This window comes from Leptopilina boulardi, unplaced genomic scaffold (genome assembly GCF_019393585.1).
Source record: "Leptopilina boulardi isolate dan_hultmark-lab unplaced genomic scaffold, ZJU_Lbou_2.1 LbouV2_327, whole genome shotgun sequence".
Lineage (NCBI taxonomy): Eukaryota > Metazoa > Arthropoda > Insecta > Hymenoptera > Figitidae > Leptopilina > Leptopilina boulardi.
This window is the reverse complement of record NW_026137893.1, coordinates 1,678,958-1,693,733: the sequence shown is the minus strand read 5'-3', so window position 1 is coordinate 1,693,733 and position 14,776 is coordinate 1,678,958. Positions and strand designations below refer to the sequence as shown.

General features: G+C 27.0%; 1 protein-coding gene across 1 annotated transcript in view; it reads right to left on the bottom strand.

Moving 5' to 3' along the window:
• Positions 1-14,776, bottom strand: part of LOC127284944 (pre-mRNA-processing factor 39) — a 38,095-nt gene that overhangs the window by 16,935 nt on the left and 6,384 nt on the right. Inside the window, exons 4-5 of the mRNA XM_051310669.1 lie at positions 14,168-14,605; positions 13,437-13,602 (exon numbers count right to left, since the gene is read on the bottom strand). Of these exons, the coding sequence (XP_051166626.1) occupies positions 13,437-13,602; positions 14,168-14,605 (604 nt within the window). The remainder of the gene's footprint in view (positions 1-13,436; positions 13,603-14,167; positions 14,606-14,776) is intronic.

Below are 14,776 nucleotides of genomic sequence, written 5' to 3'. Positions count from 1 at the left end.
TCCAACAATCTTTCATTCATATTCAATAAATGTTTTATTATCTTTTTAAATAAAATCAAATTATCATTACAATTTCTAAATTGATTGTTTAAATTTGTCTTAAATTTCTTTTATTAAATTCAATAGAAAAAGAAACCCTTTGGTTAGAAATTTGTATCATAAAAAAAAATAGTAAAATGGTTCACTCAAAAGAAATATAATTGGTTTTAAATATTTAATATTACATTGTAATAAACGAATCACAAATTATTAATCTGAAAATTAATGAAAAATTAACATATTTTATTTTTTTATGTTCATTTTGAAAAATTGTTGATTTTGGTATACTATATTGACAAAAATTTAGATATGACATTATTGATTTGGAATTTGATTTTTACATTCTCATTTTTATTTTAGTTTGGCTTAAATATTTTGATTTTAATATTATTTTTATCCAGATTTTAGAATTTTCTTTATAAGGATATTAACTTTTGTAAATAAAATAGTAAATATTGTTTTGTTTTATTTGACTAATATATTTCATCTTATTGGTCTTGAATTTTTGAATTTTTTTTTTGATTTCGTTTTCTTTAGTTTTGTTTGAATGTGATATCTTTTGAAACATTTTGATAAGAATGGATTTAAATTTAGCTTTTGATTTTTAAAATAAAATTTATTAGAATTTTATGTACATTCAGAATTAGATTTAGTAATTTGATTTTAATTTTAGAATTGGGTTTTGTTTTTGATTTAGTTTTAGATTTTGAATTCAATTGTAGAATTCGATTTAGAATTTGTTTAAAATTTTTATCTTTTACGAGACTTATAAAAACTTCGTGTAAAAATCCTCTTATAGGAATATAAAATTTCGTAGAAAAAAGAAATCCTCTATGGGAATATAAAATTTCGTATAAAAATATCCTCTTTAGGAATATAAAATTTCGTAGAAAAAAGAAATCCTCTATGGGAATATAAAATTTCGTATAAAAATATCCTCTTTAGGAATATAAAATTTCGTAGAAAAAAGAAATCCTCTATGGGAATATAAAATTTCGTATAAAAATATCCTCTTTAGGAATATAAAAACTTCGTTGCAAAATTTATCCTCGATGGGAATATAAAAATTTCGTATAAAAATCCTCTTTGGGAATATAAAATTTCGTATAAAAATCCTCTTTGGGAATATAAAAAAAAATTCGTTGCAAAATTGATCCTCGATGGGAATATAAAAAATTCGTTGCAAAATTGATCCTCGATGGGAATATAAAAAATTCGTTGCAAAATTGATCCTCGATGGGAATATAAAAAATTTCGTTGCAAAATTGATCCTCTATGGGAATATAAAAGTTTCGTATAAAAATCCTTTTTGGGAATATAAAATAATTCGTTACAAAATTGATCCTCGATGGGAATATAAAAAATTCGTATAAAGATCCTCTTTGGGAATATAAAAAATTTTGTTCATAAAAGTTTGTTATCCTCTTTTGGGATAGAAAAATTTGTTCATAAAAGTTCGTTATCCTCTTTTGGGATAGAAAATAAAAATTTTGTCCATTAAATAATCGTAAAATTTGTTTTAATATTTAGAATTTCATTGAATGTAAAAAATTTTTGAAATTCGATTTAGAATTTTTTTTAAAATTAAAAATTTTAGTATTTGATTTATAATTTGATTTAGTAATTTGTTTTCGATTTAGAATTTTTAATTTAGTATTTGATTTATAATTTGATTTAATAATTTGATTTTCATTTAGAATTTGATTTTTAAATAATATATCGATATATTCATGATTTGGAAATTGCAAAAATGTTATTAGAATTCACGAGGTACGTCGCGTTTGTGATATAGCGCGCGGAAGTAGAGATGAGTTGGTGGGGGTAGCGCGAAACTACTAGAGTATATGCAATATGGCCGAATGTTGGTAGTAGTTATGGCCGGTATATGGCTGACCCAATCAACCGTCTAACTAGTAAGGGTCTGTTTCCCCTCACACAACGCGTTTAGCGAGAGTCACAACCATCCACAACGTGATTTTTATAAAAAAGTATTTATTATAAAATTTATTTAAATAATTAATTTTTTTAACTTTTTATAATTAGTCGTAAGATAGAAAAATTAAAAATGATATTAAAAACCGCGAGGGACTTCGCGTTCGCGAGATAACGCTCGGGTCGCGGCAGGTATACGAAGTACTGGCGGCGTTACGCGGCAGCGCGACCTAGCTATTATACAAAGGGGACCCTATAAGGGACCATGAGAGTAGAATTTTATGTTTTACTCTTACACAAAAGAATATAATTTATTTAACAATTTCTTATTAAGTCTTTTTTTATAAACAAATAAATTTTATTTAAAAAAAAATTCATATTTTTTTGTAATTATTTAAAAAAAAATGAATTATCTTATTTATGAACTCAGATTTATTTTTAAATGTAATTAAATTGATTGATTTGAGAATATAATCCATAATGACGCGTATATAGAAAAATATATAAGAAAAGATTAGAAAAATTCAATAGAAATCAAACCAAAACTATCCCCCCGGGGCCTCCAAAATTTTATTATGTTACATCCGGAGATATAACATAATTAATTTAATAATTGTTTAATTTTTAAGTCTAGACTTTCGTCCTACAACTTAGGAATCTTTTCGATTAGATTTCTTGTTGAGAAAATAAAATTTTTAGAAGGTTAGGAAATGATTTTAAAAGGAATTGAGAAAATAATTGCGCACTGGTAGCACTAAAATTTCTCGGAAAGGTTTTCAATAATTATGAAAAAATAAGATTTTATAATTTTGGAATGTGATAAAATATCGCGCACCATAGCACGAAATTTATCGGAATTGAGAGATGGATAAGATTAAGAAAAGAAAGAAATAATAGATTTTAAATATAAACTTACTTTTTTTTATTTATTAAAAATGATTTTCCCTAAAGATGCAAAAATTAGGAGAACGTCCTTCGAATTCAAAAATAGGTTGTTTGGACAGCAATTAAAATAACAGGAACTCGTAGAATTGAATTGAATTTAAACAAGATTTTTAAATTCAGAAAATAACTTTGAAAGTAATTTGTCACTGAATGTATAACTTTTTAATCAGAGAAATTGAGATTGTATAATTTGTAAAATAACTTTAAATTTTGAAAACTTGTAATGTAGAAAGAATTTGAAAATAGGAATTTTGAATGTTGAATAACTTGAATGACTTGAAATGCTGAATAACTTGAGTAACTTGAATAACTTGAATGACTGAATAACTTGAAAAATACTCAATATTTTAGGGAAACATACGTTTTTAAAGGTTTGTCCCCACTACTAATTTTGAGTTTTTGGGGTAGATTTTGAAGAAGGGAGAGATTTTTTGTAGAAAGGGAAATATCTTGTAGGCGGAGAGAAAAAGGGAGTTGAGAAAACTTATTATTAGAGTTTCTCAAAGAAAATGGTAAAAACTCGAAAGAAAAAATGAAGAAAACTCATTTACATTTTCTCCCTATTGGGCCCCACTGACCCAGCCCTTAGGGTTGGTTCGAACGTGTGGGTTGTCCTTCAGAGACACAGATTTCCAAAAGTAGGGATAAATTCTTTAAAGAAGGGAAGATCATCCATATTTTGCATCTTTTACAATTAAGCTAAATTTTTATTATTAACAATGATTATTATTAATATTATTTATTATTAACAATTATTATTTAATTTATTTTACATATTCCTTTTTGAATTTTAATTGTACGATGATTTTTAAGAAAGATACAATTTATAAATTTAATTTGTTTATAATTTTTAATAATAATAATTATTTTTTATTAATTTATAAAGTAATTTAACCTAATTTTTTTATAATAGTCGAAATTATTTAAAATTTTAATTATTTATAATTATTTATTGTTAAATATCAATATAATTTAATTATTGTTAAATTGTATTAAATTTTAATTGTTTATTTATTAATTTTATATTTTTTATAATTTTTATTATTAATTTTACTTATATTAATAATTTTAAACAATAATCAATTATACATTTTGACAATTATTAGTTTTTATTAAAATTTAATATAAATTGTAAAAAAAATAACATTTTAATTATTTATTAATAATAATAATGAAATTAATTATTAAAGTTAATTGTTATTAAAAATTTATATGTGTGTGAATTTTAGTATAATATATATTTTCGGAACCTAGACAAATTTTATTACAAACAGAAGGAAATCTTGGCGACAGGGACTCTCGGACCTGTCGTAAGAAAAACGAAAATGAAAGGAAAAGGACCTCAGCGGTCGACATCTGGAGGATGCACTTGTAGAGTTTAGAAAAGATTTTTATGGTTGTATTTTATAATTTTATTGCTTACGGATGTTTCGGTTTCTTAGATTTTTGGAAAAAGTGCATTCTGTATATGTCGTCCACTAAGATTTCACGCTTCATTATCTACTTTTAAAAGAGAAAAAACAGATACATTATGAGTCGGTGAATAAGAAGAAATAACATGATTTTTTAAATAAACAGATGTTTTTTTCTTAAGAAAATAAGAAACGCGGAAAAATTAAATATAGAGTAAAAAAGAAATAAAGTCGAAAAAATGACCAGATGTAACAGTTTCAAACCACAATAAACGTCCTTTGCCCACATACCCTTAAATTTGTTTTTTGATTTTTTCTTTCTGACAAGTAAACGTACGGAACCCAGACTCACCGATTTCGATGAACCAAGGTTTTTCTTTTAGAATATGAAAAAATATTAGACATGAATTTTTTTGATGTATCAATGCTCAAATTTAAGGATAGAAACCACCACTAGAAGAGTAAATTTTGACATTCCAGGTCATTCAACTACATATAGCCTACTTATAGTGTGGATAGCAAAAGAATAATGACTGGAAATGAGAAAAAATGTCAAGAAAATTTAAGGCTTTCAAAAACTTGGATATGTAATCGGCGACCCAAAAAACCCCCGAGTAGTCATTTTCAAGAGCTTACAATTAGCTAAACTTTTTTTTCAGCCGATATTTTGTATTTTTAAAAAACTGACCTTGGATATGTAATCAGCGACCCGAAAAACCCCTCAAGTAGTCATTTTCAGGAGGTTAGCTCAACATTTAATTTTGAGGCGCATGAATTTTCTCCAAATTTCAAATGGCCTAACACTTAATTAACCTAAATTTAATTTGCCTAAAAGTCATATGGACTAACTATTACTTGGCCTAAGGGGCCATCCATAAAGCATGTGATGCTTTAGGGGGTAGGGGGGTCAGCAAAATGTCACACTACATGTTAATCATAAATGGAAAAAGCATCACAAGGGGAAGGGGGGGGGGGTGTCAAAATTTCGAAAAAATGTATCACATGCTTTATGGATGACCCCTAATTTGTATATGACCTAATCTTCATTCAATCTAATCCTCACTTGTACTAATCGTCATTTGTCCAAATTCTCAATTGGCCTTATCATATTATAACCTAATTCTGATGTAACATAATATTTATCTGCTCTAAATCTTACATGACCTAAATTTTATGTAGCCTAATACTTTTTAAGCCTAAGTTTTTATATGACCTAATTATTACTTGGTCTAAACACCTTTTTTCATAATTATCATTTTAAATAATTTTCATTTGGCTTAAACCTCATTTGATCTAATTCTCACTTAGTTTAAACTTCATTTGTTACCCATTTATGAACGTGAATAATAAGAGAGAAAGTGAAAACACATATTTTTGTTCTTTTCTCTCTTATATTATTTACATTCATGAATGGGTAACAAATGAAGTTTAAACTAAGTGAGAATTGGATCAAATGAGGTTTAAGCCAAATGAGAATTAGATTACATTAAGATTATGCGAATTGAGAATTATATTAGATTAATATTAGTACAAATAATAATTAGGCCAGATGAAAATTATTTCAAATGATAATTATGGTAAATGGTGTTTAGGGCAAGTATAATAATTAGGTCAGATAAAAATGAGGCTAAAAAATTATTAGGTTACAGAAAATTTAGGCCAAGTGAGATTTAAGGGTAGGGTCATTTGGGGTAAATGTAAACGGATTTGCTTAGTTTCGACAATAACGTAAGTTTTTTATTTTAAAAAGCAATACTTCCGATTTTCTACTGCATGAACTTGTTACTTCACTTCCCTAGAAACATTTTATGAGGTACAAAAAAATATTGATCAACTTGAATCGCTTAAAACTGACTGTTTACATTTACCCCGAGATTTTGAAATTTTCCCAAAATTCGGGGTAAATGTAAACACCCCTGTAGTTTAAAGAGGTTTAAGAAAAAAGTTATCCCAAGTATACTACTGTGTAAAGGGATGTAAAAACTGAAAAAAAATTCTTGGTAGATGTAAAATAATTGAACCAATTGATTGATATGCAACATATAAAATAAGCAATCATTACCATAACAAAACTAGTAATGTAAAAACTTGAATAACTTGAATAAATTTTAATAGATTTTCATTCAACTTGGTGAAAATAAGTTTTTAAGGTTGCTGAATAAGATTCTAAAATCGAATTTTTAAATTTCAAAATGGCGGATCCAAAATGTCGGACAAACATAAAAATATTGTTAAAAATTGATCAAATTTGCTTGAATCTCGCTACTCGGGGGTTTTTGAGGTCACTGAATACGAATTTGAAGACAAATTTAAAATTTTCAAAATGGCGGATCCAATATGGCGGATGAACCTAAAAATATTTTTAAAAATTGATCAAATTTGCTTAAATCTCGCTACTCGGAGGTTTTCGAGGTCGCTGAATACGAATCTGAAGTCAGATTTAAAATTTTCAAAATAGCGGATTCAATATCGCGAAAGAAGTTTTTAAAAATTGATCAAATTGGACTAAATTTCTCTGCCCACTGACATTTAGAAAATCAATCAATCAATCAAGCAATCCACCAATCAACCACTCAATCAACCAATTTATAAATCAATTATCCAATCAACCAATCAATCCACCAATTACTCAATCAACCAATCCATAAATCAATCAACCAATCAATCCATCAATCAATCCATCAATCAATCACTCACTCTTATTCTAGGATTCCTACGTACCTGAGTTTTATTCACCAATCGTGAATCGCTTTCCTATATTTTAAACACGTAAATGCACTATGCAATACTATGCAGGTCTATACCTGCAACTGACTAACACGAAGGAGATATAAAAGAAGATCTAATTTCGTTTTTTATGTAATTTTACAGGGCCAAAATAATGTTTTCGAATTCTCGGGGTAAATGTAAACACTTAATTATCTATTAACTGAATTAACGAAATTAAAAAATCAAAGTCAGCTCTTGTTAAGGGATTCATAAGAAATAATTAGAAATTTTAGTTTGAATTTTTAGTTCATTTTTATTCAAATACGAGACAAATTACTGAAACGGTAAAACTTTGATTTTCAATCTTTCATGCATTAAGCGACAAATTGGAGTATGGCTTTGACAATTGTCGAAAAAAAAAAATTGGCAATACTCAGAACCTGTTGCAGGTGAGCTGAGGTTAAAATATTGGGGTCGAACTTAATTTTAAATCTGTAAATTAAGCTGCAATATCTGCTGTTTACATTTACCCCTTGTTTACATTTTCCCCAAATGACCCTATGTGGGCAAAGGACGTTTTTTGTGGTTTGAAACTTTCTCTAAAATAAAAAATGATTTCGGGTTATAATTTTGAAAAAATGATTTCGTTTGGTGCAAGGAATCTCGCTGTTCTTCACATTTACTATAACATAACGCAAAAAGAATAAAAATAAAGCAATAAATAGTAAAATAATGTATTATATCGTAGTTCATTCACTAGCGGCCACTCGCTCGAATTGGCGCTGTTTACTGGAGCACTGACACATTCAAGCGACGTCTGTGTATGCGCCGCCATCTTTGTTTTCATTTTCGTTTAAAAATACCACTTTTTAAACTTTATTTTTTAATAGCGAGATTCCTTGAACCCTAATCTATTATCCCTCAAAATTTTAGACAAAAATCTTTTTTCATTTTAGAGTAAGACGTATACTACCAAAACACATTTTTCCATACTAGGTCACGTGGGAGGTTCCTACATACCCTTAAGGCAGATAAATATTATCATATTAAATCAGAATTAGGTTATATTAAGATTAGGCCAAATAAGAATTAGGTCATATACAGATTAGACCAAATAATAGTTAGTCCATACGACGTTTAGGCCAATTAAGTGTTAGGCCATTTGAAATTTGGAGAAAATTCATGCGCCTCTTAATTTTTTAGCCTGACATTTTGTATTTTTAGTAACTGACTTTGGATTCGTAATCAGCGACTCCAAAAACTTTTACATACGCATGATGTCAAACATTGTATTATACTTAAATAAAAACTCAGGCCTTGAAGGGTTAAAAAATTATTTTAGAAAATTAAATATCTTGTAAATCTATCCCAAAATAAATTTATTTCATGTTCTGTAAATTGTCTGTAAATCTAAAAAAAAAAAACTTTGGTTCATAAAAATTAGTAAGTCCGGGTTCCATACGTTTACTTGTGAGATATTAAATGAATAATATGCTGCCAGTCCTAAGCCTGGGGAAAGTGTGAAAAGAAAATTGTTAAAATTAATAATACATTACTTAATCAATATTTATTAATAAACAACTTATTTAATAAATAATTATTATTAATTAATATATTTATTAATAATTATTTATTACTATATATTCATTAATATATTATTTATTAATAATTTTCTTCTTCCTACGTGCAGATGCGAATCACATAAGTCCTCTAATTGTTATGTCTACTTATGCAACCATTAATTTTATTTCATAAACACTCTTTTAGTCCATGCTATTAAATCAAGTGAGCGTCCATACTCTTTTTCAATTGTGTGCTAAGTTTGATTATATTCGACTATCAATTTGTAACGAATTATAATCGTTACTTAGGTTTTCTTGTCTGCGTCTTGACTCTCTTAATTAGTCAGCTGTTGAATATTCCTTGTCAGCGTGTTTATGACCCGTCGTTATCCAAGTTTTCACGTTGCCGCCAAATTAATCCTGATGGGAAAAGGATGGAGAGATGGAGGGTTGACTAGGAAGGAAGATAGCGCACCCCTCTCGCGGATTTGAAATCTGATGGGAAGTCGGCGTCGATTAAGGATCTTCATATTAGAAAATCGCGTTTCACGGAAATCACATTTTTAATAATTGCGTTTCACACGCTTTGAACATTTTATTATCATAATTTTTGTTAAATAAATCCATATATTTTATTGTTAATTGTTATTGTTTTATTATTAATTGTTTTTATTATTGAGTGAGTGGTTGGAGGAAATATTCACCGTCAATTGAGGGTTCCCATCATAGAACCTGTTATAATTTTCTGACGCTCAAATTAGTTGTCCACTAAGTAGAAAATTGTTTTTTTTTTTTTTTAATTTTTGTTTTTTGTGAGCTTATTCCGATAGAGAATTTTATTGCCCATTTTTTTTCTCTTTGACGAAAATTCCCACATATTATGGTTTTTGAAATATTCTTTAAAAAAAACTGTTTTTTTTTTTTTAAACTAAAAATTTAATGATTTTTTTGACTTCAACTCGCGAATAAATGAGCCGCCGGAAAGTAAAAGGGCGCATAAAATTTGTACGGCCGTTCGAGTTGGCCCCTGACGCTTGAAAAATCGATTTAAAAAAAAAAAATTTTTTTTATTACTACATTACTGGAAATTTTATGCCGCATCTTTTTTCTTCTATGAAAAAAATCTCTATCTTTTTCGGTTTTCGAGTAAATCGAAAAAAACTGGATTTTTAGAAAACACAAATTTAATTAAATTTTTCACTTCAACTCGCTCTAAAAAACAAAGTTATAAATATTTTTTGACAAAATTTACAGGAATTATAGTTTAAACTATTCTTAAGACGACAAACTTTGTAAGAATGTGATTTTTTTATTTCGAAAAAAGTTATGAATTTTTTTGTTTCACAGTGACAAATTTACGTTTCCAAATTTTCAAGGGCTTCGTTTATCTGAAAAATTTTCAGTCAGTGAAAACTTATCCCGAAAAAAATGTTCACTAGGGTCTTACAAACATTTTAGTAAAATATTTTTGCAATTGGAATAGCCGTTTACGAAATATTATTGAAAAACTATTTTTCGTCAAACGCGCGCGAGTCAAAAACTTCCCGTTTGTGTGAGCCGGCTAGTACTCAGCAATGGCTGCCAAGGTCGTTTATGTTTACTCGCGCGCGTTTGACGAAAAATAGTTTTTCAATAATATTTCGTAAACGGCTATTCCAATTGCAAAAATATTTTACTAAAATGTTTGTAAGACCCTAGTGAACATTTTTTTCGGGATAAGTTTTCACTGACTGAAAATTTTTCAGATAAACGAAGCCCTTGAAAATTTGGAAACGTAAATTTGGCACTGTGAAACAAAAAAATTCATAACTTTTTTCGAAATAAAAAAATCACATTCATACAAAGTTTGTCGTCTTAAGAATAGTTTAAACTATAATTCCTGTAAATTTTGTCAAAAAATATTTATAACTTTGTTTTTTAGAGCGAGTTGAAGTGAAAAATTTAATTAAATTTGTGTTTTTTAAAAATCCAGTTTTTTTCGATTTACTCGAAAACCGAAAAAGATAGAGATTTTTTTCATAGAAGAAAAAAGATGCGGCATAAAATTTCCAGTAATGTAGTAATAAAAAAAAAAATTTTTTTTAAATCGATTTTTCAAGCGTCAGGGGCCAACTCGAACGGCCGTACAAATTTTATGCGCCCTTTTACTTTCCGGCGGCTCAAATAAGACAATTTTTGATATTTTTTAATCAAACAAAAATGAAAATAAGCCTTATTTTATTGTTCGGTTGATAGTGTAAACAAAAAAAAAAAATTAATTTTTTTTCTGAACCAAAGCAAAATTAGTGCGTTTCAATCTTCCAGCGCTTCGTTTATCTGAAAAATTTTCACCAACAATAAACTTTCAGTGAGAAAGTTGTTCATTAGGACCTAAAAAAGTTTTCTGAAAAGTATGAATACCTCACAATAATTAGTATTCAATGTCGTCGTTTGGTCGAGTCAGCGTTGATGAATTTATCTCATATTTAAATCTTGTTGGTTAACCTTGCACCAGTGATTCTTTTTAGTCAGAATCCCTTTGGCTTCAGGGTAAGTTTAAATAAAGTAAAGAATAGGTATAGAATAATTGGGTCGGTGTACGCTTATTTTAATTATTAATTCATCATAACAGTGTACTAGTTTCATTATATTGGTGACTAGTGCACCTGTGTCCTTCGACACCTCAACATCTTTAATGATACCCCTTTAACAAGGCTTCAGTATGTTTCATGGTGATTGAAACTGAGTGCCATATTAAATACATATAAATATAAACTGTAACATTGTAAACCTGTGCACCGATCTTAAACTGATTTCAGTTTCTATGATCTTCACTTGTGCATCAAACCCATTCTAATCTCATAGTAGTTCTCCCAATCATCTTCTTCCCTTTTAATGTTATTTCTCTCAGTCAACCAACACGAAACTTGCTCCAACATACAACTGGATTTACTTATGCTACTTATGATTTTATCTTATTTCAAGTCATGGCTTGATCTTTGCTTTGGGACAAGAGGTCAATAACCAAAACCAACCAAACTAATCTGATTTACTTTTCCTCATATTCTTTTCTTAAAAATCACTCACTTTTAAGGCACAATTTATATATATATATATATATATATATATATTTCACTGAGCACACTAATATTCAATTTTTTTTTATGTATTTCGACATTAGGAATCCAAAAATCACATTTTTAAAAAATGTCGTCCCATGTGTATGTATATATTACAGGCTTCGAAGCGTAGTAAGAGACTAAGTATGAAAAAATATCCCCAAAATTGAAAAAAAGTATCAAAAAAGTGGCATCTTTAAAATGAAGTAAAATTAGTTTTCTAAGTTTGACGTTAAAGTGTAAATATTTTCTTTTCTAAAAAAATTGTAAGAAAAATTCTGATGAATAAAATTAACATCATTTTACTCCTGATTATTTAAAAAAAAAAACTATCTATTGTTAAATTTCGATTAATTTTTTGTTTTCGACACAACGGTAGGAGCGTATAATTATTCCATAAAAATGATTTTTCACATGAATTTTTATTTTACAAAATAGCATTTAATACAAAAGTTTTTTTTAAACAAATGTTTACTCAACGAAATTTTCAAAGTAACGAATTTTTAACAGAATTTTTATTTTACAAAATTTCTGTTTACCCAACTGTTTCTTGAAAAGAATTCTAATTTAATCTATTTTTAATTTATTAGAATTCTCATTTAGTATAGAATTTTAAGTAATTCGAATTTTTAAATCCTATAATTTGAAATCGGAAGCTTACATAAAATATTTAGTATTTTAAAACAACAATTTTAATTAAAAATCTCAAAAAATTCAATTATTTCTAAAAATCTTAACTCAAACTCTTCAAAAATTCAATTATTTCTATTGGTATCTAAAATTCTTTGCTAAATTAATCATTTCAATCCAATTATTTAAAAATTCAATTAAATAAAACATTTTTTAATTAAAAATTCTCTAAAATTCAATTACTGTTTGAAACTTTGTTAATAATTTTCAGCAATTCTAATTTACAAAAATTTTAATTCAAAATCTCCTGAAATTCAATTATTATTAAAAATTTTGATTCAAATTTTTTGTTGAAGTAATTATTTCTAATAACTTTAATCAAGATCTTGGTTTTTCAATTATTTAAAATATTTTTCAATTCAAAATACTCTAATATTCAATTATTGTCTGAATTTCGTTTAAATTAGAATTATTTAAAAAAGCACAGTTGGGTAAAGAGAAATTTTGTAAAATAAAAATTCTCTTAAAAATTCGTTACTTTGAAAATTCCGTTGAGTAAACATTTGTTTAAAAAAAATTCTGTGTTAAATGCTATTTTGTAGAAAAAAAATTCATGTAAAAAATAATTATATAAAGCAGTAGTTTTAAATAATTTTAAATAATTTATTTAAATAATTTTTTAAATAATTTTTTAAATTATTTTTTGAAAAAAGTAGCATTTAGTGGCTTTTGGCCAAAATTAGTAGTAAAAAAGTAGCTTTGACGAAAAAAAGTATCAAAAAAGTGTAACACTTCGAAGCCTGATATTACATTTTCATAAATATCTCGAATGTTATAAGAGCTAAAGGGATAATTTTTTTTTATATCATTATAATATCTAAATAAGTTACCATAAATTGATCACAAAAAATTTCCATGAGGCAGTAAAGTGTTCATGAAATGAACACAAAATGTTTATACTTCAACTTGGCAGCAGTTTTTATTTTTAATTTGTTTATTTGATTTACTATATTTATTATTATTAATTTATTTTATTTCTTTTTAGAAAAAAAATTAACTAAAAAGTGGCAACTTTTGTTTTTTAAATTAATTTATAAAAATAAACTTACTTGCACCGTCAACTTTTGTCATTTTCTCAGCGGATTTCTTTAATCCCTTCTTCTTTTTCTCACTGTCTGGTGGAAGTTCGTCTTCTGAAACGGATTCTGTTTCACCCAAATCAGCGGGAGCGGCTGCAGGAAGTTCTTCATCAGAAACAGCCTCAGTTTCTGGTTCCTAATATTTACGTAATAAAAATTAAAACAATTTTTAAAGAAAATTTTTAAATTAATCTACAATAATTATACAACAACTTTTTTTGGCAAAAATTCATAAAAAATATTGCAATTCTTTTTTTATTAATTAATAAATTTACTTTTAAATATATCAATAAAATTATTTGAAAAAGAATAATTTTCTAAAATAAAATAAATTTAAACAAATAAAAAAATACATTTTAATTTCAAGAAATAAATTTTTAAAAAGACAAACAATTTACGAAGGAACTGGAAGGATGGAAGGATTTAAGGAATACCTGGATCATGCACTCGATGGGAAAATCATCATCGGAAACTTCTTCCATATCTTCAAGCTGAATTAAAAAATTTAATAAATTTATCCAAATCAATTATATGGATTTCAAAAAATTTTAATTTTCTCAAAAAAATAAAATTTCTAAAAAATAAAAAAAATATTTTTCTTTAAATTTTAATGATAAAATATGGGTTTAAGTTTCTAAAAAATGACATAAAAACAATTTTAGTTTTCAAAGAGAAAAAAAAAAAAAAAACCTAAAACTTACTTTGGCTGCAGCTTCAGTCGGCAATTCATCTTCGGAAACAGCTTCAGTGTCTGGTTCAATTTTCTTTTCTGTTTCGGAACTATTTGTCATTTCCTGATCCTCAATTGTTTCAGTTGTTTGATTCTTATCCGTCATTTCTTCCATTTCCTCTGTGGGTTCTGGCTCAATGACGGCATCGGGTTCACATTCAATTTCGTCTTCTTTAAAATCCTCTGATACATTTTCTGTAATCTCGACAATTTCAACGGCGTTTTCCTTTTGAATTTCTTCTTCGATCTCCATAACTGAACTTGGTTCTGATTCTTCAATTGTCACCATGTCGACAACTTCCGCCGGAATCATCTCGTCTGTAACCTCCGTTATATCCTCTACAATATCCTCTGTAATGTCCACTTCTTTTATATCTTTGTTGTTTGTTTCCATTTCTGAATTTTCCTCCTAAAAAAAAAGAGGGGAAAAAACAAAATTTTTATTTCATTTCACCTAAACAGTAACCGTAAACCAAAAAATTGTTTTATGATCAATTAGAAGTAATATTAATTTTACAAAATTTTGACTTTTGAATTATCAAATTATCAACTTTTTAAAAAATTATTTTGAGTCAAAATT